This window comes from Diplotaxodon limnothrissa, linkage group LG4, assembly GCF_057381915.1.
Source record: "Diplotaxodon limnothrissa isolate DT_005_m linkage group LG4, D_limnothrissa_male_GT1.1, whole genome shotgun sequence".
Classification (NCBI taxonomy): domain Eukaryota; kingdom Metazoa; phylum Chordata; class Actinopteri; order Cichliformes; family Cichlidae; genus Diplotaxodon; species Diplotaxodon limnothrissa.
This window is the reverse complement of record NC_140599.1, coordinates 24,041,784-24,066,565: the sequence shown is the minus strand read 5'-3', so window position 1 is coordinate 24,066,565 and position 24,782 is coordinate 24,041,784. Positions and strand designations below refer to the sequence as shown.

General features: G+C 40.0%; 2 protein-coding genes across 2 annotated transcripts; both read left to right on the top strand.

The window, feature by feature from the left end:
* The first annotated feature begins 10,055 nt into the window (after positions 1-10,055).
* LOC146633891 (myosin heavy chain, fast skeletal muscle-like) lies at positions 10,056-20,090 on the top strand. The gene is given in 35 exon segments (XM_085351695.1): positions 10,056-10,125; positions 10,330-10,387; positions 10,476-10,698; positions 10,788-10,931; positions 11,026-11,182; positions 11,367-11,394; positions 11,484-11,775; positions 11,864-11,927; positions 12,219-12,317; positions 12,917-13,020; positions 13,114-13,252; positions 13,338-13,456; positions 13,556-13,705; positions 13,790-13,960; positions 14,048-14,354; positions 14,507-14,580; positions 14,712-14,799; positions 14,882-14,999; positions 15,113-15,236; positions 15,318-15,454; positions 15,558-15,813; positions 16,004-16,246; positions 16,378-16,554; positions 16,647-16,792; positions 16,888-16,978; positions 17,083-17,472; positions 17,578-17,704; positions 17,831-17,949; positions 18,166-18,362; positions 18,455-18,638; positions 18,732-18,897; positions 19,031-19,155; positions 19,275-19,583; positions 19,671-19,874; positions 19,956-20,090. Coding segments are annotated over 33 exon segments (5,388 nt in total). The 5' UTR covers positions 10,056-10,125; positions 10,330-10,387; positions 10,476-10,494.
* Positions 20,091-20,168: 78 nt separating this feature from the next.
* On the top strand, positions 20,169-21,336 carry LOC146633890 (uncharacterized). The gene is made up of 5 exons (XM_085351700.1): positions 20,169-20,339; positions 20,481-20,585; positions 20,676-20,771; positions 20,886-21,017; positions 21,207-21,336. Exons 1-5 carry the CDS (start codon positions 20,175-20,177, stop codon positions 21,222-21,224), a joined length of 516 nt encoding a protein of 171 aa, XP_085207826.1. The 5' UTR covers positions 20,169-20,174; the 3' UTR covers positions 21,225-21,336.
* Positions 21,337-24,782: the final 3,446 nt, after the last annotated feature.

Here is a 24,782-nt window from a genome sequence, read left to right as displayed (position 1 = left end):
GATCAATAGCTTCCTCTCGGGCCGTAGACAGAGAGTCAGAGTTGGCCATCACACATCCTCAGCCCTGAGTCTCAGCACTGGCTCACCCCAGGGCTGTGTGCTCAGTCCACTGCTCTACTCTCTCTACACACACGACTGCACTCCTCGCCACCACAGCAACATCTTTGTGAAATTTGCAGATGACACCACAGTGGTGGGGCTCATTTCCAAGGGAGACGAGTCTACGTACAGAGACAAGGTGGAGCAGCTGACGTCATGGTGTAAGGCCAATAACCTCCTCCTCAACACTTCAAAAACCAAAGAACTCATAATAGACTTCAGAAGGAAAAAGGCAGAGATCCAACCACTATTCTTAAATGGGGACTGTGTAGAAAGGGTGGCAAGCTTCCGCTTCCTGGGAGTCAATATAGAGGAGAACCTTTCCTGGAGTGTGAACACCTCCGAGCTGCTGAAAAAGGCCCAACAGAGACTGTACTTCCTGAGAATTCTCAGGAGGAATAACATCACACAGAGACTGCTGGTGTCCTTCTACAGAGCCACCATTGAGAGTGTTCTAACTTACTGCATATGCATCTGGTACACTAGCTGCACAGGGGCTCAGAGGAAAGCACTCCAAGGGATCATTAACACCGCCCAAAAGATCACTGGCTGCCCTCTCCCCACACTGGAAGTTCTACACAACGCCCACTGTTTTAAAAAGGCCCAAAACATCATAAAAGACACCTCACATCCTGGCCACTCCCTGTTCGAACTGTTGCCCTCAGGCAGACGGTACAGGGCAATCAGAGCAAGGACTAATAGACTCAAACACAGCTGTTATCCAACTGCAATAACACATCTGAATACTACAAAAAAATGTCCATCATGCCACTCTTGTGTTAATCTATGCACGGTCTGAAGCATGTGTGTGGGAATGTATGTGAATGTTTTACTGTTATATCCTATTAGTATTTTAAGTATTCTATCTATTTTATTTATTGAATTTTATTGTTTTATTTATATTTTGATATTGCTAGGGATGATGCAATGATCGGGGACCATTCTTAATTTCGTTGTTCTCATGACAATGACAATAAAGTTTCTGATTCTGATTCTGATTCTGATTCTGTGAGGCGTGAGCAGTGTTTGTTTTTAACATGGTTCATGGTAGAGAACAGCTGCTGACATAACATGGATCCGAAGGTCCATAATTGGCCTACCTGGGGTTGAAAGTCTCGATAAATGCATGGCGTTTTGGCGGGTACACCGGCTTCTGCGAGTGTGACAATTATTTTGAGCGATGAAAAAATAAAAGAATATAATTGTATTTTTATATTTCAATATCACAATAATCTTCCAATTTAGAACTACAAGTTAAAAAAGAACTAACATAAATAAAATACACTTCAGCTAAATACTTCAAATTTATTTTCCCAAACTACACGGAGCCGCACTATAAGGAGCCGCAGGTTGCCGACCCCTGGTCTATGGAGACTTCTGCCTGACTTAATCTGTCAGCCTGTCCATCACCTTTGCAAACAAGGATCCCACTCTCTTGGCATTCTATAATATGCTTACTCCAGACACAGTCCAGCCCTTTCTGACATTCTCTATACTTCTCCATCAACACTCTTAAACAATCTGGCTAAAAAAATCCAATACCCTCTTTCCTAGATATCTTTTTACCTTCACAGATTTGTCATCTGAGTTAACTGCTGCATTTGAAAGAGTGTCCACTGGCCTGTAAGTCTAAATAGACTGCAGAGTGCCTCAGGGAAACGTAGAGCAGCACACATGATGGTAAGCAGATATTGATTTCCAGACTTTGCTCTCAGTAGTGGTCCAACACAGTCTTTTTTTTTTTTTTTTTTTTTTTGCCTGTCCCATTTGGTTCTTTAGCCATCAGAATTGTTGTCTGAAGACCAACAAGAATACCCAATGGATTTACTTTGCCAAATGGATCATCGTGGCATTGCCGTATTGGTCCATTTGGTCGATCTTTGTTTTTATTATTTATTATATTTTATTTTCAGATGTTACAGACGGGACAGACATGAGTGAGGGATAGGAAAGGGAGAAAGAAAGAGGAAGGAAAGGAAAAACAGAAGGGGAGAGGGACAGTGAGAAAGGGGGGGAGAAAAAAAATAAAAATCTCCTGGATCACCTGTTGAGAGAAGAATAGAAAACAAGCAAAAAAAACCAAAGCAACATACTAAACACAACACCATCGCATTAATCTAGCTAAGTGTAAACAGCAGTAAATACTAAATATTCAATGTTGTTGTGCAGCACGCAGGACAGATGTGCTTCGAAGTAGCAGCCAAGAAAGGTGTAATTTGGGTCTACGAGCAGTGAACACCCGTGTGCATACCTGTGTGGATCAGCGTGCTTGTATTCCAAAGGTTTCTCCATGTAACGATCTGCTAGGGAGTGTGGGGGGGCCACAGCCCCGTCCTCCGGGGTGTGAAGCGGGTATGGAGGAGATCAAAACTCCAGACATCCAGAGGCCCCCAGAACACAAGAGACCATGGAAGACCAACAGAGGGGCAGCCGCGCCACTTTTCCAGTAAGAGCTGAGGAGAGTCCCAGATGAGGGTTCACTCAGCAGCCGCGGAGCAGAAGCCAGGGGGAGTTGCAGTGACGCGCCCATGAGCTCCGCCGGCCCCCAGCTGTGCCTGAGTGACCAAGCCCCAGGCCGAGAGGCCGGGGGCACCCCACCTCCGAAGGGGCCCAAGCGAGCCCCAGGCTCCAGGCCCCGATAAGCGGCCGCCAAGGAGTGAGCCGGTGTGTACCTGGACGCCCACCCCCAGACACAAAGAACCACCAACGCACCGACACCTGAGGGAGTCCGCCACCGGCGGGGGAAGTGGTGGTGGGTGGAGATAGGCCTCCAAACCTTGGAGGGTCTGAGGTGTCCCCAGAGAGGTGGCGTCTGATACCCAGCCTGACATATAGACACAGACATACAGGCACACACAGACACAAACATCCATTCCCCCCCCCCCATGCTCTCATATGCACTTACTCCACACTCAACCAACGTGGAGACAGACATAAAGAGACGCTGTACACACGATCACACTCCCCAAGCGTACTCTACAAACCGGGTCTAGGTACCCTTGCCCCTGGAGGGGGGAACTGCACCCAGACCCAGGTGGTGTTACCCTTTTCCCTGCGGTGGGGAGAGGCAGACCACCCCGACTCCGTAGCAGCAGGGAGGCCCCACACCCCAGACCGCAGTCGGACAGCCAACTCCTCCTAGCCCTCCCGCTCCAGCAGGCCGCAGAGAACGGGGGTGGGAGAAGACTCCAAACCTCACTCCACCCGCTCATTGTAGTGTTGATGCATGTGTGTTCTAAGGTGCAATTAAAACCCAGGAGGGCATGGAGTGGTCCAACACAGTCTACTATGACATGGTCATGTTCAAATGGCTGATCCACTACAGGAATAGGACATAATGGAGCTAAGTGTATCCCCTGATTTGGTTTACCAGCAGTATGGTAAACCAAATTGACAAAACTTTGAAACATCATGCTTCATACCAGGCTAAAAAAAATGCTTTAATCAAACCCAGTACGTTTTTGTGACACACTTCCAGACCACTGGCATGAGCCAGGGACAAGACTTTATGTCTATATATGGTTGGCATAACAATCTGTTTAACTGCACTTTCTGCAACTGATGGAGACCACTGATGCATTAAAACATCTTGTTTTACAATATAGGCTTGTTGGTCTTTATTGGGTTAATCAGCACTTACCACACGATTGAAACAGCTTTGTAATGTTTCGTCAGCTTGTAGGGCTGAGAACAAGTGTTTTCTGGTCAAGGGGAGCGATGTGTTCTTCAAGGCCCCTGAGGCTCCTCTGGCTCTACCTTATCTAGAAGCAACAAAACATTGTATTCCTCAGTTTAAAGTTTACCCTCCTCTGAAAATTAGGAAATCTGGAAGGAAGTCTGAAGAAGTCTGTGGTCTTCTGATTTAGGAGATTGTCTAAAACCTCCAGACATGAAAGTACTAAACTTCCAGCAATGTCATTCCCCATTAACATGGCCACACCATCTATTGGTAAGGCAGGGAAAATGGCAACAGGGAAAAATCCTGTAACTATGTCTGATTTTATATAGACTTTGTGAACTGGCCTGGGAACGTAGCCCAGCTCTATCCCATGCAGAACAGAGTTGAAACCACAGGTACTCTCTGCTGAAAAAGGTATGACGCTAGAGAGAATGACAATATGGGATCCTCCAGTGTCCCAAAATACTTACTGGTTTCCGATCAGGGGGATCAGATGTCAGTGACACCAATCCATCAAAAATGAAAGGTTCAAAACAAGGGTCAGGAATCTTATCACCACAACCAAGGACCTCATTGCGGGACTCTGTTAGAAATTTGACTGTGTTTTTCAAGCTTGGCCACCTTCTGTTTATTCAAATACAAAACAACATGCTCAGGGATGCAGTTTTCAAAGTCTTCCAGAAGCATTAATTCACATAGGGAGTCATAATCATTGGCTTTTGATGCAAGACACCACTTATCAAAGATGATTCCCTTCTCTCTGGCAAATCCCAAATAAGTTTGATCACAAGGTTTCCTCTGTTGTCGAAACTTCTGTCTATAAGCTTCAGGGACCAACTCATAAGCCTGCAAGACATCTGCTTTAACACTGATAATTTAGACTGTCTTTTAAAGGAAGAATGGCCACCACCATTTGAGCTTTACCAGAAAGTTTGCACTGAACAAAAGGAGCCAAATATCACTAGGCCACTGCAAAGCACCAGCAATTCATTCAAATGCTGCAAAATATGAGTCAACTTCAGCTTCTCTAAAAGCTGGCACTAGGTTGCTGACATCAAATGCTGTAGCAGACATGGGGGTAGAACCCACAGAGTCAGCAGAGGCTGGGACTCCATCTCAAGCTTGCGCAGCTTTACTGCTTTGTCTGCCTCTATCTCCAGCCACCTAATTTCAAGCTCCAGCTGAGCTCGCCTGGCCTGGCCATTTTCTTTAGCCTCCAAATGGAGACATAACAACACTTTTAGCCAAGCTCCATCTTGGCCTTTTGAAGTCCTAGAAGACAGTGGATCATAGCTAGGGAGTGTACAAGCTGTCTTCCCCCACTCATCCACCTCACCATCCACACTGTGACCATCTTTATGGTCCTCTTGAAACAAGGCAGCTTGGCTTGGCACAATAGAATCCTCAGGCAGATCAGGTGCTTGAATCAAAGCAGCTTCCATCAACTTGACTACTACTAGAGCTTTTAAATCACTTTTAAGGACTGGTGTTGGGACCTGCAACTTAAAGTGGTCCACAATGTGCAGCAAATCCCACTCGTGGCAATTATTAAGATGTTCAAAAGACGGAGCTGCTAAAAAGCATGCCAAACAAAATATAGCCAACATAGCACTTGAACACTAATGAAAAGACTACCCTAAGCCAAAAACATTTTCAGCTCCAGACACAGGGACCCTGTTTGTGTCTCCTGGATGAGCCCCCACTTATGTTAGGAGTCCTAGAGGTCAGAGAAGGTAACATAAAAGATAGTGTCATGATGGTAAGATTAAAAGGCTGTTATATTACCAAACCAACAAACAACCAATACCAAACCACTTTTCTAGTAAAGCGTGTGTGTCTAACTACTTAAAAGAAAATAATAGAATAATAATAATAGTTAGAAAGACTTTCTAACTAAACTGACTAACAGAAAAACAAATAAAACAAAACACAGGGGAGGAGCAAAACCCAAACGGCTTTCACTTCAGGTTTCAAACAGTAGAAATCAAAATTAACCTTTCAGGCTTCAGTAAAACTAACATTATATAAGTAAATCTCACAATTGAGTCAGGCTTCCACAAAGAAAACTCAAAGACAAAAGCAATACGGGGCAACTGCACACTGTTCCTCAGCCTTTTAAAGGTGCAGGTGTGACCAATCAGTTGCTAATTGGTCTGCCTCACTTCTTCTTTAAAGCCAGGGGCTGTAACATTGTATAATTCTCCTCTCACCCCTGTGGATGGGTTAGGGTTAGTACTGTTAATACTGTTCATACTCATCTTGTAGTCAAGCATCTGATTGCTGCTGCTGTGGTGTAGATCAGAGGGTTGGTTTCAATGATGGTCACAGTAGGGATTGTACGTAGTGCTGCATTCACATCTTAAACCTTCAGAGGGTACCTCACGTAGTCTTGGTAACCGGCAACAGAGGCTGCTCTTGCACTCAACATTCCTTCTTCCACCATACTTAGGGGGTGATGATATCTCCCTCATGACCTGGCTGCCCCTTGCCGTAGCAGTTGTGTGGTATTACCTTGTCGATCTCTAGCAACCCCTTCCTCTGGGGTTACTTGCATAGTAACATTTCAACAGTGCCCTGTTCTCTTACCCACTCTGGTGAGGAGTCAAACCACCAATTGGAATTTTTTTGGTGTGTAGGGGTGGACATATAATGCGTTAATTGCACTTAATTTATTTGAAAATGCGTAAAAAAATATTAACACATTTAATCACACTTTGCATTCGAAAGTGCATAGTTTTGAGCACTGTAGCACCTTACGGTACCATCTAAATGCAAAACATGTTGCAGCAAGCATAGAAACTGTTGGAGCTGTTAGCACTAGCAATTCGAGTTCCAACAAAAGGTGTTGGCATATGGAACGCCAGGACTGCCATAATGAATTCATTAAATGCACCATTAAATAATTAATTAAATGTGGCAATAATTAATTAATTAAATGTGGCAATAATTAATTAAAATGTGAAATACATAAATAATTAATTAAATGTGTCAATAATTAATTAATTAAATGTGTCAATAATTAATTAAAATGTGAAATACATAAATAATTAATTAAATGTGTCAATAATTAATTAATTACATGTGTCATAACTATTTATTTAATTAATTAATTCCAATTTTAATTAATTATTGCCACATTTAATTAATTATTTAATGGTGTATTTAATTAATTCATTATGGCAGTCCTGGCGTTCCATATTGGCAGACCAAACTTGATGAAATGACTGACTTCAGGACCAAAATTAGTAAGTCAACATCGGACCATCTTACAAATTCTCTCACAAAATGGATTACTCTGGACTGTAGACCACTATCAGTGGTAGACGATATGGGGTTAGAAAATGTTTAGCTGCCCCTCCGGTGGTCCTCCTTGGGCTCTTGCACTCTGGGGCCTCTGGATGTCTGGGGCCTGGATCTCCTCCATGCCTGCTTCATGCCTTGTGGGACAGGGCTATTACATGGGGAAACCTTGTAATAGGTGCACACGGGTGTCCACTGTTCATAGACATAAACTACACCTTTATTGGCTGCTATTTCCATGCACAATGTGCGCTGTCGGTCCTGCTTGCTACACAACAACATTCAACATTTCGTATTTACTGCTGTTTACACTTAGCTAGATTAATGTGATGGTTTTGTTTTTAGTATGTTGCTCTGTTGTTGTTGTTTTTTTGCTTGTTTTCTCTTCTTTTTCTCTCAACAGGTGATCCAGGAGATTTTATTTTTCTTTTTTTTCTCTTCTTTCTCTTTTTAAGTGCCTTCTCTCACTGTCCCTCTTCCCTTTTGTTTTTCTTTTCCTTCATCTTTCTTTCTCCCTTTCCTATCCCTCAGTCATGTCTGTCCCGTCTGTAACAACTGAAAATAAAATAAAATAAATAATAACAACAAAGGTCGATCAAATGGACCAATACGGCAAGGCCATGATGATCCATTTGGCAAAGTGAATCCATTGGGTACAAACAAAGCAAGATGCGAACGAAAAATAAAAACAACAAAAACAAAGAAACAGACAAAAAACAAAACAAACAAACAAAAAAAACAACAAAACAACCCCCCCCCTACACACACACAACCCCCCCCCCCCCCCCCAAAAAAAAAAACAAAAACAAAAAACAAAACAAAAATACAAAACAAAAAACTCAGCACCAAGTATCATTTTCTAAAGTCACAATTCTTTGGGTATATACCCAACACACACATTTTTGCTTCAACAGGTATATTTACTCCAACAATCTTAGATAAAGTTTGCGTGATTGATTTCCAGTACTGCTGTAATTTTGGACAGCTCCATACACAGTGAAAAAGAGTGCCCTTCTCGTCTAAACATTTACTGCAGCTATCTGGGATGACAGGCGACCAGCGATTCAGTTTGACTGGGGTTCTGATCCACCCTTTAGTGTGGTCTCTATGACTCTTGTGCCAGGAGCTTGTTCCTTTGCTGCTATGATTAGTGCCTCTGTGCTATATTTCAGTCCAGTTATGTACAGCCATTGGTAGGATTTCTTGATATCAGCCAATTCTTCTAACAAAGGTAGAAGGCAGGCGCCATCCTTCCATGGTGGTTCCTGTTCTTGTTCCTCTTCTTTTTTGGGTTTCAACTGCCTGACGTATTCACTAAGTACACTATTAGTTGTGGCCATCTTCCTGATGCACTCATGGATGTTTGTTGTTTAATCCTGCTGATTATGATTCTATGAAGGGTTGCATATCTTTTGTCTTTTGTTGTAAAAGAACCATATAGCATTACATTATGACCAGCAAATTTAAGAATTATCATGGAAGCAAAGAAGAAAGAGTAGGGAAGGAGTTAAGATGGTTCAGCAAAACCTTGACTTCACTCCTTGCTATTCCTCTCCCTTCTCAAACTCACAATAATTATTTTAACTCTATCTCTGTATTGTATTTACTGTATTTAAATTCATTTATAAATCTAACCATGATGATTTTTTATGGTCAGTATCTGACAAAGTCTGCCTACAATTTCTTTTTATTTGGGGTGGTCGGGGTTCAATCAAATATATATTACATAAATATTAGTGCCTGTATGGGTAGCAAGTGATAGCAAAGTGGTCATTTATACAATGGTTCGGAAGGGAGTCATGCTCTTCTGTAATGCCAGGGCTAAAAGGAAGCAGATGAAGTCAGTTGTTTTCCTGTTTTGGTTATAGCTCCTCCTTAATCACATGTGTCTACTCTGCAATTTCTTTTTTTTTTTTTTGCTCTGCTGCCTGATTCCAAGAGTTATAGTTAAAATGCACAACATCTTGTACTTTATCCCTTATCTATAAATCCATACTTTTTAGCAAATTAAATATGAATATTAAACAATAAAAAGAGAGAAAGAAAGTACATAAATTAAGATTAAGCTTATGTTGGGTTATGGTGTTAATATCATTTCTAAATGTGTCCTATAAATACATCTTTCTCTTGTGCCAAACACAAATCGCTTCCCTTTGCTGGATTTATTTTCAAATAAGCTGGCAAGCTGCTGGTAAGATGGCAAATATTAAGCCAACTCCATGCAAAACTTGGAAATGAAAGTTAACCACAGGGTTTCTCTTCTGTAAATCATTTAGCACTCACTCAATACATCAAAAATTAAAACCTATGTATTTCCCAGGAGATATACAACACCTGTCTGGCATAAACAGAAAGTCTTACCATGAATTTTATTTCCGATGTCTGAGATTTCTATGCTCTGTAACAGAACACCAGTGACATTTCAAGACTTCTCCAAATTTAAATCCATTACTGGCTGTGATATTACATTAACAGGACACGCATGTGCTTAGTATAAGCTATGTGAACTTAATATCTGTTTCCCTTCAACATTTATTTGAATAAATAATCTACAAACCATGCAATACAGTATTATAATTTGCTTTAGACATTTTGTGGGCATTACTGATCTCCTAAAAATGCAGTTTATATACTTTCAGTGAAATATGAACCAAATGACATTTAATACTGTTTTTTTTTAAAATAAGAACCATAATTATATTGATTGTAAAAATAGTTTTAATAAAAGAAAGATTTGAGTTGATGCCTTTTAAGTATAATGTAATTAATCTGCCATTATTATTGCATATAATTTGTTCTTTAATAAAATAAAGAAATTAAATGTATATACATTTATTATTGTACGTATTATTATTAAAATCCTCTGTAAAATGGTAATTTGATGTGTAGAAAATGACGCATTAGCTTATTTTTGACCATATCTATCAGCAAGGTGTCAGAGAATCCTGACCAAACTTAGTGAGCTGCAAATGCTGAGGAAGCAGATCCGATGTGTATAAAAGCAGGAGCTCTGAGTGTTTGCTCTAACTGAAAGGCTTCTAAGGCAGGTGAGTAGAGTCAACATTTTCCTCTGCCATGTCTCTGCTGTGAGTTAATAGATTATTTGTTTTAGTAATCAGTTACTTAAATTATTTTACACACTGATACATTTTTGTGAACATTTTGTTTTTAAATATATTCTTAAAGTCTTTTACAAAATCTACAAGTCAATATAAAAAGTGCATGAATCTACCTTTAACCTTATTTTATAGTGCCTTGACATACACAGGATCACAGGATACCAAGGAATTTCTGTTTGCATCAGCTGAGGTAAATTCCATAAAACCAAAACAATGGAGATTAATTGTGGGTTGCATAACAAACATATGATTTATTTTTCAATCGATCATATTTTCAGTCTTGATTAAAGTGCCACCATGAGCACTGACGCGGAGATGGAGCAGTATGGCGCGGCGGCCATTTACCTCCGCAAGCCAGAGAGGGAGAGGATTGAAGCCCAGACTGCTCCATTTGATGCCAAGACGGCCTTCTTTGTGACTGTTCCTGATGAGATGTATGTCAAGGGGAAACTTACCAAGAAGGAGGGTGGTAAAGCCACTGTTGAGACAGACGACGGAAAGGTAGATGAATAATCTATGTACTTAATTCATGTGTTTAATATGCACTGTGTAATTGTAAAAGTTGAGGCTGATTTACATTTTCTATTCAGACGGTCACTGTAAAGGAGGATGAAATCCACCCTAGAAACCCTCCAAAGTTTGATAAGATGGAGGACATGGCCATGATGACCCACCTTAATGAGCCATCTGTGCTGTTTAACCTCAAAGAGCGTTATGCATCATGGATGATCTACGTAAATTTTCACTTTCCTATGTTTGCTGTGTGTAAAATGAAAGTATCATGCTGATCTGTAAATGTTTAAATGATATTTATTGTCTATGATACAGACCTACTCTGGGTTGTTCTGCGTTGTCGTCAATCCCTACAAGTGGCTTCCTGTATATGATGCTACATGTGTAGGAGCATACAGAGGAAAGAAGAGGATTGAGGCTCCACCCCACATCTTCTCCATCTCTGACAATGCCTATCAGTTCATGCTTACTGGTAATGTCAATTACTGTTAATATGTTTTAATACAAATTATAGACATTACCTTAAATTTCAGTTTATTGAAGTTGTCATTAATCCTTGCAAATAAATAGTTTCTTAGCACTTTATTAATTAACCTTATAGTTATTAAAGAAATGATGAAAGCAGGATTCATGAACCTTGTATGCTTTTATTTTAGATCGTGAGAACCAGTCTATCCTGATTACGTGAGTATATTACAAATCTGTGTGTAAAATCTATACAAAACTTTAAGATACTGAAGCTGAAATTTAACAATGTGTCCCATAAACCCCAGCGGAGAATCTGGTGCAGGAAAGACTGTCAACACCAAACGTGTCATCCAGTACTTTGCAACAATTGCAGCTCTTGGTGGTAAGAAGGCTGAGCCAGCAGCTGGCAAAATGCAGGTAGATTCTTTATTTAGTATCAAGCTACTTGCAACAGAAAAATAAAATAGAAACTTCAGCTCACATAAACACAATATATTCTTGCAGGGCTCTCTTGAGGATCAGATTGTTGCTGCCAACCCTCTGTTGGAGGCCTATGGTAATGCCAAGACTGTGAGGAATGACAACTCCTCTCGTTTTGTAAGTAATTAAGAGTGAGTTAAAGTAAGTCAGATATTTACTATTTGCTTTCAGAAAAGACAATGCTAATAAAGATTTTCCACTCTAGGGTAAATTCATCAGGATTCACTTCGGTACTACTGGCAAGCTGTCTTCAGCTGATATTGAAACATGTAAGTTTGAACCAGTCTACATTGTACTTATCTGTGCTAGAAATGTTTCTTAACTACTCAATTCAATTTATTTTATATTTATATATTTAGTTCAATGCAGTACATCAAAAAAAAAAGACTTGGGTACATAATTAGTAAATTATGTAATAAGTAAAGTAACAGAATTGAAATCACTCCCATGACTCTTTTGATAATCTATGAAAATGGTAGGCTTGACATGAAATGTTAGTCTGTCATGCCTTATGTCTACATGACATGTCTACACTCTCCAACTGAATTTGTTGTTCTTAGATCTGCTGGAGAAGTCCCGTGTCACCTTCCAGTTGTCTGCTGAGAGAAGCTACCATATCTTCTATCAGCTGATGACAGGCCACAAGCCTGAGCTCCTGGGTATGACAACTTTAATTATTTATGACACTAACTAACTTTGATTGAATTGAATTCAACTATATATGGACAGTTCATATAACAACAACAATATTTTTAAATGTTGTATACCAGTATATAACGACTATTAATTGTACTATTAAAATATAGTGTATTAATTATAATTAATCAATATTAACTAATTAATTATTTAATTATAGTATTAAAATACAATTTAATTTTTGCACAATATCAGATATTATATGGTAATGTATAAACCCTGTAGTATTAAAGAGAAAACCCCAACCGATGATGAGAATTGCCTATGAGCCGACACTTGGCAATGATGGAATAGAAGAATTGCATTTTAACAAGAAAACCAAAACTCTCCAAACCCAGGCTCAGACAGGGGTACACAACTAGGGGATGTTTTACTCTGACCTGATCCATTCTTAACCATAAGCTAATTTAAAGAAGAATTTTTAAGCAGAATCTTCAAAGTAACAAACATGTCTTTCTCCTGAATATAAAGGCTGAAGGCTTTGCTTCCCATTTCATGTTTGAAAAGATTGCAAACAATATACTAAAAATACCTCACTGATTTTCGGTATTGCATTTTACAGAGGCTCTTCTGATCACAACCAACCCATATGACTACCCAATGGTCAGTCAGGGTGAAATCACAGTGAAGAGCATCGATGATGTGGAGGAGTTCATTGCAACAGATGTAAAATCACATTTGACACAGAATCTTATACTTAACCATAAATATCTTCTTTTGTTTTATTTATTGATAGCTGATTTCATTTTTTTCTTACAGACTGCTATTGACATCTTGGGCTTTACTGCTGAAGAGAAGTTAAGCATCTACAAGCTGACTGGTGCTGTGATGCATCATGGCAACATGAAATTCAAGCAGAAGCAGCGTGAAGAGCAGGCTGAACCTGATGGCAATGAGGGTATTGTGAAAAATTTCTATAATGGAGAAATGTTTGAAGTATTTGTATTTATTAGGTATTATAATGATTTGTTTTAATCCAACAGTGGCTGACAAGATTGCGTACCTACTGGGCCTGAACTCGGCTGATATGCTGAAAGCTTTGTGCTACCCAAGAGTCAAGGTTGGCAATGAGATGGTGACCAAAGGTCAGACCGTCCCACAGGTAATTTAAAAAAGGGAGACTTGTATAATCATATTATAATTATAAACATTATAGCTGTATTCATATGGTTTTGTATCATTATAAATTCTTGTTTGCCAGGTCAACAATGCTGTCTCGGCTCTGTGCAAATCTATCTATGAGAAAATGTTCTTGTGGATGGTTATCCGTATCAATGAGATGCTGGACACAAAGCAGCCCAGACAGTTCTTCATTGGAGTGCTGGATATCGCTGGGTTTGAGATCTTTGATGTGAGCACTTGAAACATTTCACCACATTTGCTAAATGTTAAATACTGTATTGCCATGAAGTTAAACATGTTTGTAATGTTACAGTTCAACAGCTTGGAGCAACTCTGCATCAACTTCACCAATGAGAAACTGCAACAGTTTTTCAACCATCACATGTTTGTCCTGGAGCAAGAGGAGTACAAGAAAGAAGGCATTCATTGGGAGTTCATTGACTTTGGTATGGACTTGGCTGCCTGCATTGAGCTTATTGAGAAGGTAAACAGCTGCTCTGGAAGAAATGTACATGTGGTTGCATATGTTACCTCCCTTGAAATTTTAATATAATTTATGATATTTTCTCAGCCAATGGGCATCTTCTCCATCCTTGAAGAGGAGTGCATGTTCCCCAAGGCCTCTGACACAACTTTCAAGAACAAGCTGCACGATCAGCATCTTGGCAAGACCAAATGCTTCGAGAAGCCAAAGCCTGCAAAGGGCAAGGCTGAGGCACACTTCTCCCTGGTTCACTATGCTGGTACAGTGGACTACAATATCACTGGCTGGCTGGACAAGAACAAGGACCCACTGAATGACTCAGTTGTTCAGCTCTACCAGAAGTCTTCAAACAAACTAATGTGCTTACTTTATGCAGCCCATGCTGGAGCTGATGGTAAGAAACAAAAGTGCTCACAAGCTAGCGTGTCCAATACAGATAGTATGTATCTGTGTAATAACTATAATGTGCATACTGCAGGCTAATACGTATACTGTGAAAAATATTCATTAAATTCCAATAATGAAATTTACTGTTTATGAAAACAGAGGCTGCTGGTGGTGGCAAGAAGGGTGGTAAGAAGAAGGGTGGTTCCTTCCAGACTGTGTCTGCTCTTTTCAGAGTATGTATAGATTTATAATTAAAATAAATAAATAAATAAATAAATAAATAAATAAATAAATAAATAAATAAATAAATAAATGCTAATTTTTAAATAGTAATAACCTATTATCTAATGATGCTGATCTACAGGAGAATCTGGCCAAGCTGATGACCAACTTAAGAAGCACTCATCCTCACTTTGTCCGTTGCCTGATTCCCAATGAGACAAAGACCCCAGGTACCCCACAGTAATATTAACTGTAAAAATGACAGTAAGAATATAGAAAAGATTTGAAACATTATGCATTTCTGACTCTCAGGCCTTATGGAGAACTTCCTGGTCATCCACCAGCTGAGGTGTAACGGTGTACTGGAGGGCATCAGAATCTGCAGAAAGGGTTTCCCCAGCAGAATCCTCTATGGTGACTTCAAGCAGAGGTGACAGCACATTACAATATTGGAAAGGAAAAATGAATTCATGGTTGTTGTAAAGGACAAACTTGAATATGATGGAAGAAAAATCTAAGTAACAACCTGATTCTCTCTTGAAGATACAAAGTGTTGAATGCCAGTGTCATCCCTGAGGGACAGTTCATTGACAACAAGAAAGCTTCAGAGAAGCTGCTTGGCTCCATTGATGTGGATCACACACAGTACATGTTTGGGCACACAAAGGTACACTTTGTTATATTAATAGACATTTTAAAAAAAAACTCTCAATATCCACGTATACATATGTTTTCAATGATTAAATAGGTGTTCTTCAAAGCTGGTCTGCTGGGCACTCTTGAGGAGATGAGAGATGAGAAACTGGCTGAGCTGGTGACCATGACTCAGGCTCTCTGCAGAGGATACGTCATGAGGAAAGAGTTTGTGAAGATGATGGAGAGGAGGTAACATTATCATAGTAAACTCTATTGTATTCTCTTTTGTATTTCCTTCCTCATATTAAGATCCTACGACACTAAAAGTAACACTCTCATGTTTGGTTTTTAGAGAATCTATCTTCTCCATCCAGTACAACATCCGTTCTTTCATGAATGTCAAGAACTGGCCATGGCTGAAACTGTACTTCAAGATCAAGCCTCTTCTGAAGAGTGCTGAGACTGAGAAGGAGTTGCAGAACATGAAGGAGAACTATGAGAAGATGAAGACAGACCTGGCTGCTGCTCTGGCTAAGAAGAAGGAACTGGAAGAGAAGATGGTCGGCCTGCTGCAGGAGAAGAATGACCTGCAACTTCAAGTGGCTGCAGTAAGTAGTAGAGAAAAGTATATATTACACCTGTAGTTCATGTATATAAGGTAGATATAAAAGGACCACCTGTTTGTCTCATCCTCTGATTATTTATTTGCTAAAAGTGTAGTTAAAATTACAATCAAGAAAACACTAGGACAATGTGACTCACAAATAATCTAACTTGTGTGTTCAACATGTATTATAGGAAGTTGACAATCTCTCTGATGCTGAAGAAAGGTGTGAGGGGCTCATTAAGAGCAAGATCCAGCTCGAGGCCAAACTCAAAGAGACAAGTGAGAGACTGGAGGATGAAGAGGAAATCAATGCTGAGCTGACTGCTAAGAAGAGGAAGCTGGAGGATGAATGCTCTGAGCTGAAGAAGGACATTGATGACTTGGAGCTCACCTTGGCCAAAGTGGAGAAGGAGAAACATGCCACAGAAAACAAGGTTCAATTTATCTATATCTGAGGTTTTTTTTTTTTTTTTTAAAAAGACACCTCTAAATGAAAATATATTAATTCTTTCCTGAGATATAGTTGTTAAGTTATATTTTAATACATCCTTTGTACAATTCTTAGGTGAAAAACCTGACAGAGGAGATGGCATCTCAGGATGAGGCCATTGCCAAGTTAACAAAGGAGAAGAAAGCCTTACAAGAAGCCCATCAGCAAACACTGGATGATCTCCAGGCAGAGGAGGACAAAGTCAACACTCTGACCAAGGCCAAGACAAAGCTGGAACAGCAAGTTGATGATGTAAGAAAATTATAATCATATTGCTTTTTAATGGAAAGAGTATTGAATCATTGTCTTTCCAACCACTTGAATCAACTGACATGACTTTATAGCTTGAGGGTTCACTGGAGCAAGAGAAGAAGCTCCGCATGGACCTTGAGAGAGCCAAGAGGAAGCTGGAGGGAGATTTGAAACTGGCCCAGGAATCCATAATGGATCTGGAGAATGACAAGCAGCAGTCTGATGAGAAAATCAAGAAGTAGGGCTTTTTTTGTAAATAATTTTATTTTCACACACTGCATTGCAATAATCATATGGACTATGATCGTAAAACCATTCTTCTTCCACACCAAGGAAGGACTTTGAAATCAGCCAACTTCTCAGCAAAATTGAAGATGAACAATCCCTTGGTGCTCAACTTCAGAAGAAGATCAAAGAACTTCAAGTAACACTAACGACCAGTGTTCATAAAGAATATTGTTCATTATAATTAAAAAAAACTACTTTAGTTCAGGTTCTAATCAATAAATCCAAATAATTTCAAACTAGGCTCGTATTGAGGAGCTGGAAGAGGAGATTGAGGCTGAGAGGGCAGCTCGGGCTAAGATAGAGAAGCAGAGAGCCGACCTCTCCAGGGAGCTTGAAGAGATCAGCGAGAGGCTCGAGGAAGCTGGTGGAGCAACAGCTGCTCAGATTGAGATGAACAAGAAGCGAGAGGCTGAGTTCCAGAAACTGCGTCGTGATCTTGAGGAATCAACTCTGCAGCATGAAGCTACTGCAGCAGCTCTCCGTAAGAAGCAGGCTGACACTGTAGCAGAGCTCGGAGAGCAGATCGACAACCTCCAGCGTGTCAAACAGAAGCTGGAGAAAGAGAAGAGCGAGTACAAGATGGAGATTGATGACCTCTCCAGCAACATGGAGGCTGTTGCTAAAGCAAAGGTGCGGACAGTATTTATAGAGAACAGATTTTTTCTTTTTTACTTTTCAGGACCGCCAAAGCAGCTCATTAACTGTTAACATGGATATGGCATTACTTGGTGACAGGGCAACTTGGAGAAAATGTGCAGGACTCTTGAGGATCAACTAAGTGAACTCAAAGCCAAAAATGATGAGAATGTTCGTCAGCTGAATGACATTAATGCCCAGAAGGCGAGACTTCAAACAGAGAATGGTAAGTGATGTATAACAAAGAAACAGTCTGTGTCTGGAAATTTGTCATTTACAGGTACCTAAAACTACAACCAATCAGTGGGTGAAATGGAACAAACTGGGCTTAATACATGTGTGTTAACTACAGGTGAGTTCAGTCGCCTGCTTGAGGAGAAAGAAGCTCTTGTTTCTCAGCTCACAAGGGGCAAGCAGGCCTTCACTCAGCAGATTGAGGAACTGAAGAGACACGTTGAGGAGGAAGTGAAGGTCTGAAATGTTTTCTCTCTTCTGTTAAATTTCAGCACTTCAAACAGAGACAAGTTTTAATCAGTTACAGAGACACTCAGTAACTCTGAGACAGATAATCCTCTAATATCTTTCTAAGGTTTTACCTCTTAAATCTGTTATCCTCTCAGCATTAGACTTTAAAATTGATTTCAACAATAAAATATCAAAATCTGAAATCAACTGTCACTTCAACAGGCCAAGAATGCCCTGGCTCATGCTGTTCAGTCAGCACGTCATGACTGTGATCTGCTGAGAGAGCAGTTTGAGGAGGAGCAGGAGGCCAAGGCTGAGCTGCAGCGAGGAATGTCCAAGGCCAACAGTGAGGTGGCTCAGTGGCGATCCAAATATGAGACTGATGCTATCCAGCGCACCGAGGAGCTGGAGGAGTCCAAGTAAGTCACCATACTTTCATTGTTTAAATTGGTTTTCAGACTTAAAACCAACCAATTCAGCCTTAATAAAAACAGAATTATTTTAACAACAGGAAAAAGCTTGCCCAGCGCCTGCAGGAGGCTGAGGAATCCATTGAGGCTGTGAACTCCAAGTGTGCCTCACTGGAGAAGACCAAGCAGAGGCTGCAGGGTGAGGTGGAGGACCTCATGATTGATGTGGAGAGAGCTAATTCTCTGGCTGCCAACCTTGACAAGAAGCAGAGGAACTTTGATAAGGTAAAGTTTTAAACATAACCTCTGTCATCAAAGGAGAAATTACACCCATTACAACAACTAATTATTTAATTAATTAATTTTTAATTAATCTAGGTCCTGGCAGAATGGAAGCAGAAGTATGAGGAGAGCCAGGCAGAGCTGGAAGGAGCCCAAAAGGAGGCTCGTTCTCTCAGCACTGAGTTGTTCAAGATGAAGAACTCATATGAAGAGGCTCTGGATCATCTTGAGACCATGAAGAGAGAGAACAAGAACCTGCAGCGTATGCTTATCTTGCTATAGATCATATGGATATGATTCTAATGTTTATATTCATATACAGCTTTTGTTGTGGCCAAAACATTTGCATATATCAGCTCCAAGTACTAAAACTCTTGGCTGTGTTTGCTCTGTAGAGGAGATCTCAGATCTGACTGAGCAGATTGGTGAAACAGGAAAGACCATCCATGAGCTGGAAAAGGCCAAGAAGACTGTTGAGACTGAGAAGTCTGAAATTCAGACAGCTCTGGAGGAAGCTGAGGTAATGATTTATATATTACAAAACAAAATATGTATTTTCCTTAAAAAAAATTAGTCCTAGTCTGTTCAATTCATATTATTAAGAGATTCATTAGTAACAGTTGTTACATTTATTTAAAGGGAACTCTGGAGCACGAGGAGGCCAAGATCCTTCGTATTCAGCTTGAGCTAAACCAGGTGAAAGGTGAGATTGACAGGAAGCTGGCAGAGAAGGACGAGGAGATGGAGCAGATCAAGAGGAACAGCCAGAGGGTGATTGACTCCATGCAGAGCACTCTTGATGCTGAGGTCAGGAGCAGGAATGATGCCCTGAGAGTCAAGAAGAAGATGGAGGGAGACCTGAATGAGATGGAGATTCAGCTGAGCCATGCCAACAGACAGGCTGCTGAGGCCCAGAAACAACTGAGGAATGTCCAAGGACAGCTCAAGGTGAGTTGGTAGATTGTGTGTGTGTTTGTGTTTTTTAATTAACCTCCAAGCAAACAATGATAATATCTTTTGTTTGTTTGTCATCAGGATGCTCAGCTGCACCTGGATGATGCAGTCAGAGGACAGGAAGACATGAAGGAGCAGGTCGCCATGGTGGAGCGCAGAAATGGTCTGATGGTGGCTGAGATTGAGGAGCTGAGAGCCGCTCTGGAGCAGACAGAGAGAGGACGCAAAGTAGCTGAGCAGGAGTTGGTTGATGCTAGCGAGCGTGTTGGACTGCTTCACTCTCAGGTTGGTATTCATTACTTTACAAGAACTTTGAGACATCAGAGAGTGAGAATCACAGCATTAAAACTGTTCTCTTTCATTCAGAACACCAGTCTTTTGAACACCAAGAAGAAGCTGGAGGCTGACCTTGTCCAGGTTCAGGGTGAGGTGGATGATGCAGTTCAGGAAGCAAGAAATGCTGAGGAGAAGGCCAAAAAGGCTATCACTGATGTAAGTTAGTACTTTACAAGCCTTCTTTTCTTTTCAAAATTTTTGTTCATGCTTGATCAATAATGCCAACACCACCCATACTTTCAGGCTGCCATGATGGCTGAGGAGCTGAAGAAGGAGCAGGACACCAGTGCTCACCTGGAGAGGATGAAGAAGAACCTGGAGGTCACAGTCAAGGACCTGCAGCACCGTCTGGATGAGGCAGAGAACCTCGCCATGAAGGGTGGCAAGAAGCAGCTCCAGAAACTGGAGTCCAGGGTATGTACTGCATATATATATGCATATATAGTTATTATTCAAGTATTAAATAAACACTTTGATGCCATCACATGATCTCCACCCATTTTCTTTCTACTCTTAATATTTATTAAAAGCTGATTACTTATCATGGCATTAAAGGTCCGTGAACTAGAAACTGAAGTTGAAGCTGAGCAGAGACGTGGAGCTGATGCTGTTAAAGGAGTCCGCAAATATGAGAGGAGAGTGAAGGAGCTCACCTACCAGGTGATTACACATTTACCTAAACATCTATTACATTTAAGTTCCTAAATTCTTTCTTCTTCAGCCGTCAGTAACAGTTTGTTGTTTATGCAGACTGAGGAGGACAAGAAGAATTTGGTCAGACTTCAGGATCTGGTGGACAAGCTGCAGCTCAAAGTCAAGGCTTACAAGAGACAGGCTGAGGAGGCTGTGAGTGAAATGTTTTGTGATTTTTACATATGGAATTCACAGCTTCATAACTGAGATATCTCTCATATATGATCAGATATGTTTTTAAATAAAACATATTGTTGCACTGAACAGGAGGAACAGGCCAACACCCACATGTCCAGACTGAGAAAGGTCCAACATGAGATGGAGGAAGCTCAGGAACGTGCTGACATTGCTGAATCTCAGGTCAACAAACTGAGAGCCAAGAGCCGTGATGCTGGAAAGGTAATTCATGTAATTTGTTTTACGAAAAAATGTACCGTTGTTTAATGGAGTTGTTTGATATAAGAGCTTTATGTTAATAATTTTCTGTGAATTGAAGAGAGTGTTGATACTATATTTACAATGTAGAATGAATTGTTTCAATGTTGATAATATGTGTTGAATAATTTTACCTTTCATTATTTTTTTCAGGGTGAAAGTGCTGAATAAGACACATTCTTTTGGAACTTTTTGGCAGTGTTCATAAAATATGAACTAACTGTTAAATTGTCCACGTATGATGTATTAATTCAATAAACACTTTCATTATGATTTCATGAAATGTAAAGAGTTTAATTTATTCTTTATTCTAAAAAAAGTCACATTCACATATACAATTTTTAACACGATAGTTTCTTCAGAATAATCGTGATTCATACCTACAGGACATCGTCCTGTGAAATGAGGACAGCACTTTTCCCTTTGTGTTCTCCCTTCTTGTGTTCAGCATTAGTGATGGCAGAGTTAAGTTAACCTTTAAAAGAAAACCATTCTTCCAGAAATATATTTGTAAGGTCAGACAATGTTGTTGGATGAGAAGGCCTGGTTCACAGTCTAACTCACTCCAAAGGTGTTTAATCAGGTTTTGGTCAGGACTCTGGCAGGCCAGTCAAGTTCTTGCACACCAAATTCCCCCATCCAATTTGTGCACTGGCACTCCATCATGTTAGACCAGGAAGGGGCTGTCCCTAAACTGTTCCCACAAAGCTAGGAGCATGAAACTGTCCAAAATGTCTTGGTGTGTTGAAACATTTCACCGGAACTAAGGGGCCAAGGCCATTTCGTGAAAAATAACTTCACATCGGCGCGATTCATCTCTTATCCAGAAAACATGAATACTGCCACAGTATCAGTGTGCTTTTCTGCATCTTATGTATTGCATTGTGCCTGGTTATGTAAGGCTTTAGTGCAACTGCGTAGCCATGGAAACCCATTCCATGAAGCTCTCTAAACACTGTTCATGAGCTAATCTGAAGACCACATGAAGTTTAGAGTGTTGTAGTGACTGACTCCAGAAAGTTGGTGACCTCTGTGCACTATGTGAGACCCTGCTTTATCAATTTATGTGGCTTACCAATACACGGCTGGTTGCTGTGGTTCCTATTCACTTCCACTTCATTATAACACCACTAACAGTTGAATGTAGAATATTTAGTAACAAGGAATTTTCACTACTGGACTTGTTGCACAGGTGGTATTCTATAATGCTGCCATGTCGGAATTCACTGAGCTCCTGAGAGAGACCCGTTCTGCAATAAATGATTGGAGAAGAAGACTGCATGCCTAGGTGCTTGATTTTAAGCATGTGTTGCCATGGAAGTTTTTGAAACAATTGAATTCAGTGCTTTGGGTGGGTAATTAAAAAATTCTCTGTAGAACAATGTGCCATTTTGCATCTTTAGCAGGTTAAACATTTTAGGCTAAATATTACCATAAATTCACAGTCAAAAACTGATAATGCCTGAGATTGACTTTTTACATCCAATCTATTTACAGTTATAAAAATATTCCTTCAGACAGAGCTGTATATATGTGTTTATATTAAAATGTCCAAATTAATCTTATTACCAAACTTTAATAGGTATATTCAACAACTGCCATAATAACATCACATATTTTTTCAGGATAGTATTTGTAGCTGCACTGCTCTATATATACAACTCTGGTATACATTTACTTTTGAGAAAGGCAAAGCAGTAAAAAAGACGGACCAAAATCCAGTTCGCTTGTAAAAATACAAATTGAGTTTAAGGCAGTGCAAGTCACCATAAAACAGTGTCACTGATATAATACTGTAATGCTCACTCACATATAAGGCCACAATTGGTGGTGCCTTTCTACTTTCTGTTTCGGATCATGCAGTACAGCTTACCTCAACTGAAAATGTGGACAGACCTCTAACAAAATCTGATATCTCCCCCACAGCACATCTATCTATACACGCGTGTGTGTGTGTGTGTGTGTGTGTGTGTGTGTGTGTGTGTGTGTGTGTGTGTGTGTGTGTGTGTGTGTGTGTGTGTGTATGTGTGTGTGTACATGTTTAGACATTTTTGTGAGGACAGAAAATTGGCATACTACTATACTTGTGGGGACCATCAATCCCCAAAGTAAAATGAAGAGTAGAAGAGGATTTGAAATTTTGAGCTGGACATTTCCTCTGCTCTTTAATGTCACCCTATGGTCATCCCTCTCCTTGAAATATCTGTTCACAACAGCCCTTTCCATTTTTATTTGTCAGAGTCTGATACAATCACCACTCTCTCCCCAGGAACACTCTCTACCACTTTACCCAACTTACTCCAGAATTCTTTTTCTTTTCTAACTGACATCCAACTTGTGGGGCATATGTACTGACAACATTCAGAATCATCCTTTTGATTTCCAGGTTCAAACTCATGTTCCTGCCTGACACTTTATTCACCTCTACAACAGGATAGCAAGGTGTGACAAAAGAAAATAATAATGAAGTGAAGTGGATAAAAAGAATAGCAAGAAGTACCAGGTCCAGTGTTCCATGACTAGGATAAAAACTGCATTGTTCCTCCTTAATTAAAGGTTCAACTAAAAGACACACTCTGCAGCATGCTGGCATAGACCCTACCAGAGAGGCTGAGGATGATGCCCACCATTTGACACTCTGTGCTTTTTGCAAATGACTTCATCCTGAGCACTTGAGACATGTGTGAAAGGTTCTGGAGAAGCCACGGATAATGTTGTCAGACCTTTCGTTTGGGCAGAGTACTTGATTTGTCATTCATCATAGTAAAGGGATCTTATCCTTGTCTCATTAGAGTTTAAGGCTTTGTGAATGGTGAAGGGATCACAGAGACTTCATGTGTAGAACTGTCAATTAAATTGGGGGATTTTGTGCATGTTAGTGGCATCCATAGATGTCTAAGTGATCAGACAGTACTCATCACTAGCTCTCTCTAATGAGAGAGAGTTAGTAGCTCCATTGTAATTAAGAAATTTCAGTGCACTCGTCCAGATAGAAGTCCAAGCAAAAGAAACTCATCTATGACTCGATATGGACTACGATAGTATTTTCACTAAAGTATTAAGATATTAGTAAGTAAGAAGTAAGACACTTAATACTGTACACCTAGCAAAGCACTGGGCTAAATAAAAAGCAGATCAAAAAGTGTTTCCATTTTTGGTTGTAATGCTGTGTGTCTGCTCTGCAGTTTTGTTGCAATTCTACTGGCCCTTGGAATTACAGTGAAAACACACAACATACTGCATTTGATATTTGACCATGGACTTACCTTACCAATAGGTATAGGTACTTGTGGGTACTTCTGTGTTGTTGAAAAATAAATATATCTGTCTTTTGTGCCAACCACAAACCACTCCTCCTGTCCTTTGCTGGATTTATTTTTGACCATGATAGTATCTCATGTTCTGCTAGAAAGATAGCAAACATTAAGTCAAGTTTGAGCAAGCTTTAGAAATAAAAGCTAATCCTTTCTATGATCCCAGATTTTCCCTTCCTGTAAGAATATATCATTTAATTAGTTTATCAAAATTGTAAGCTAAAAGCTGTACGTTCACTTCTATCCACACAGAAATTAAATGTATTTATAACAAATTATTTTATAGTAATAAATTTTTTAATATTATGTTCCCGGTAGCTATATATAACACACAGAAAGTCTGATGATTTTTATGTCCTGTAACTATACACCAGTGGCACTAGAAGTTTAAAACTGGCTATCAAAATATCAAAGA

Coding starts and splice junctions, on each gene's coding strand:
- LOC146633890 (XM_085351700.1), top strand. CDS start 20,175: ATGATGGCTGAGGAGCTGAAGAAGGAGCAGGACACCAGTGCTCACCTG. Junction 20,340..20,480: donor TCCAGAAACTGGAGTCCAGG/GTATGTACTGCA, acceptor ATGGCATTAAAG/GTCCGTGAACTAGAAACTGA. Junction 20,772..20,885: donor AGAGACAGGCTGAGGAGGCT/GTGAGTGAAATG, acceptor TGCACTGAACAG/GAGGAACAGGCCAACACCCA.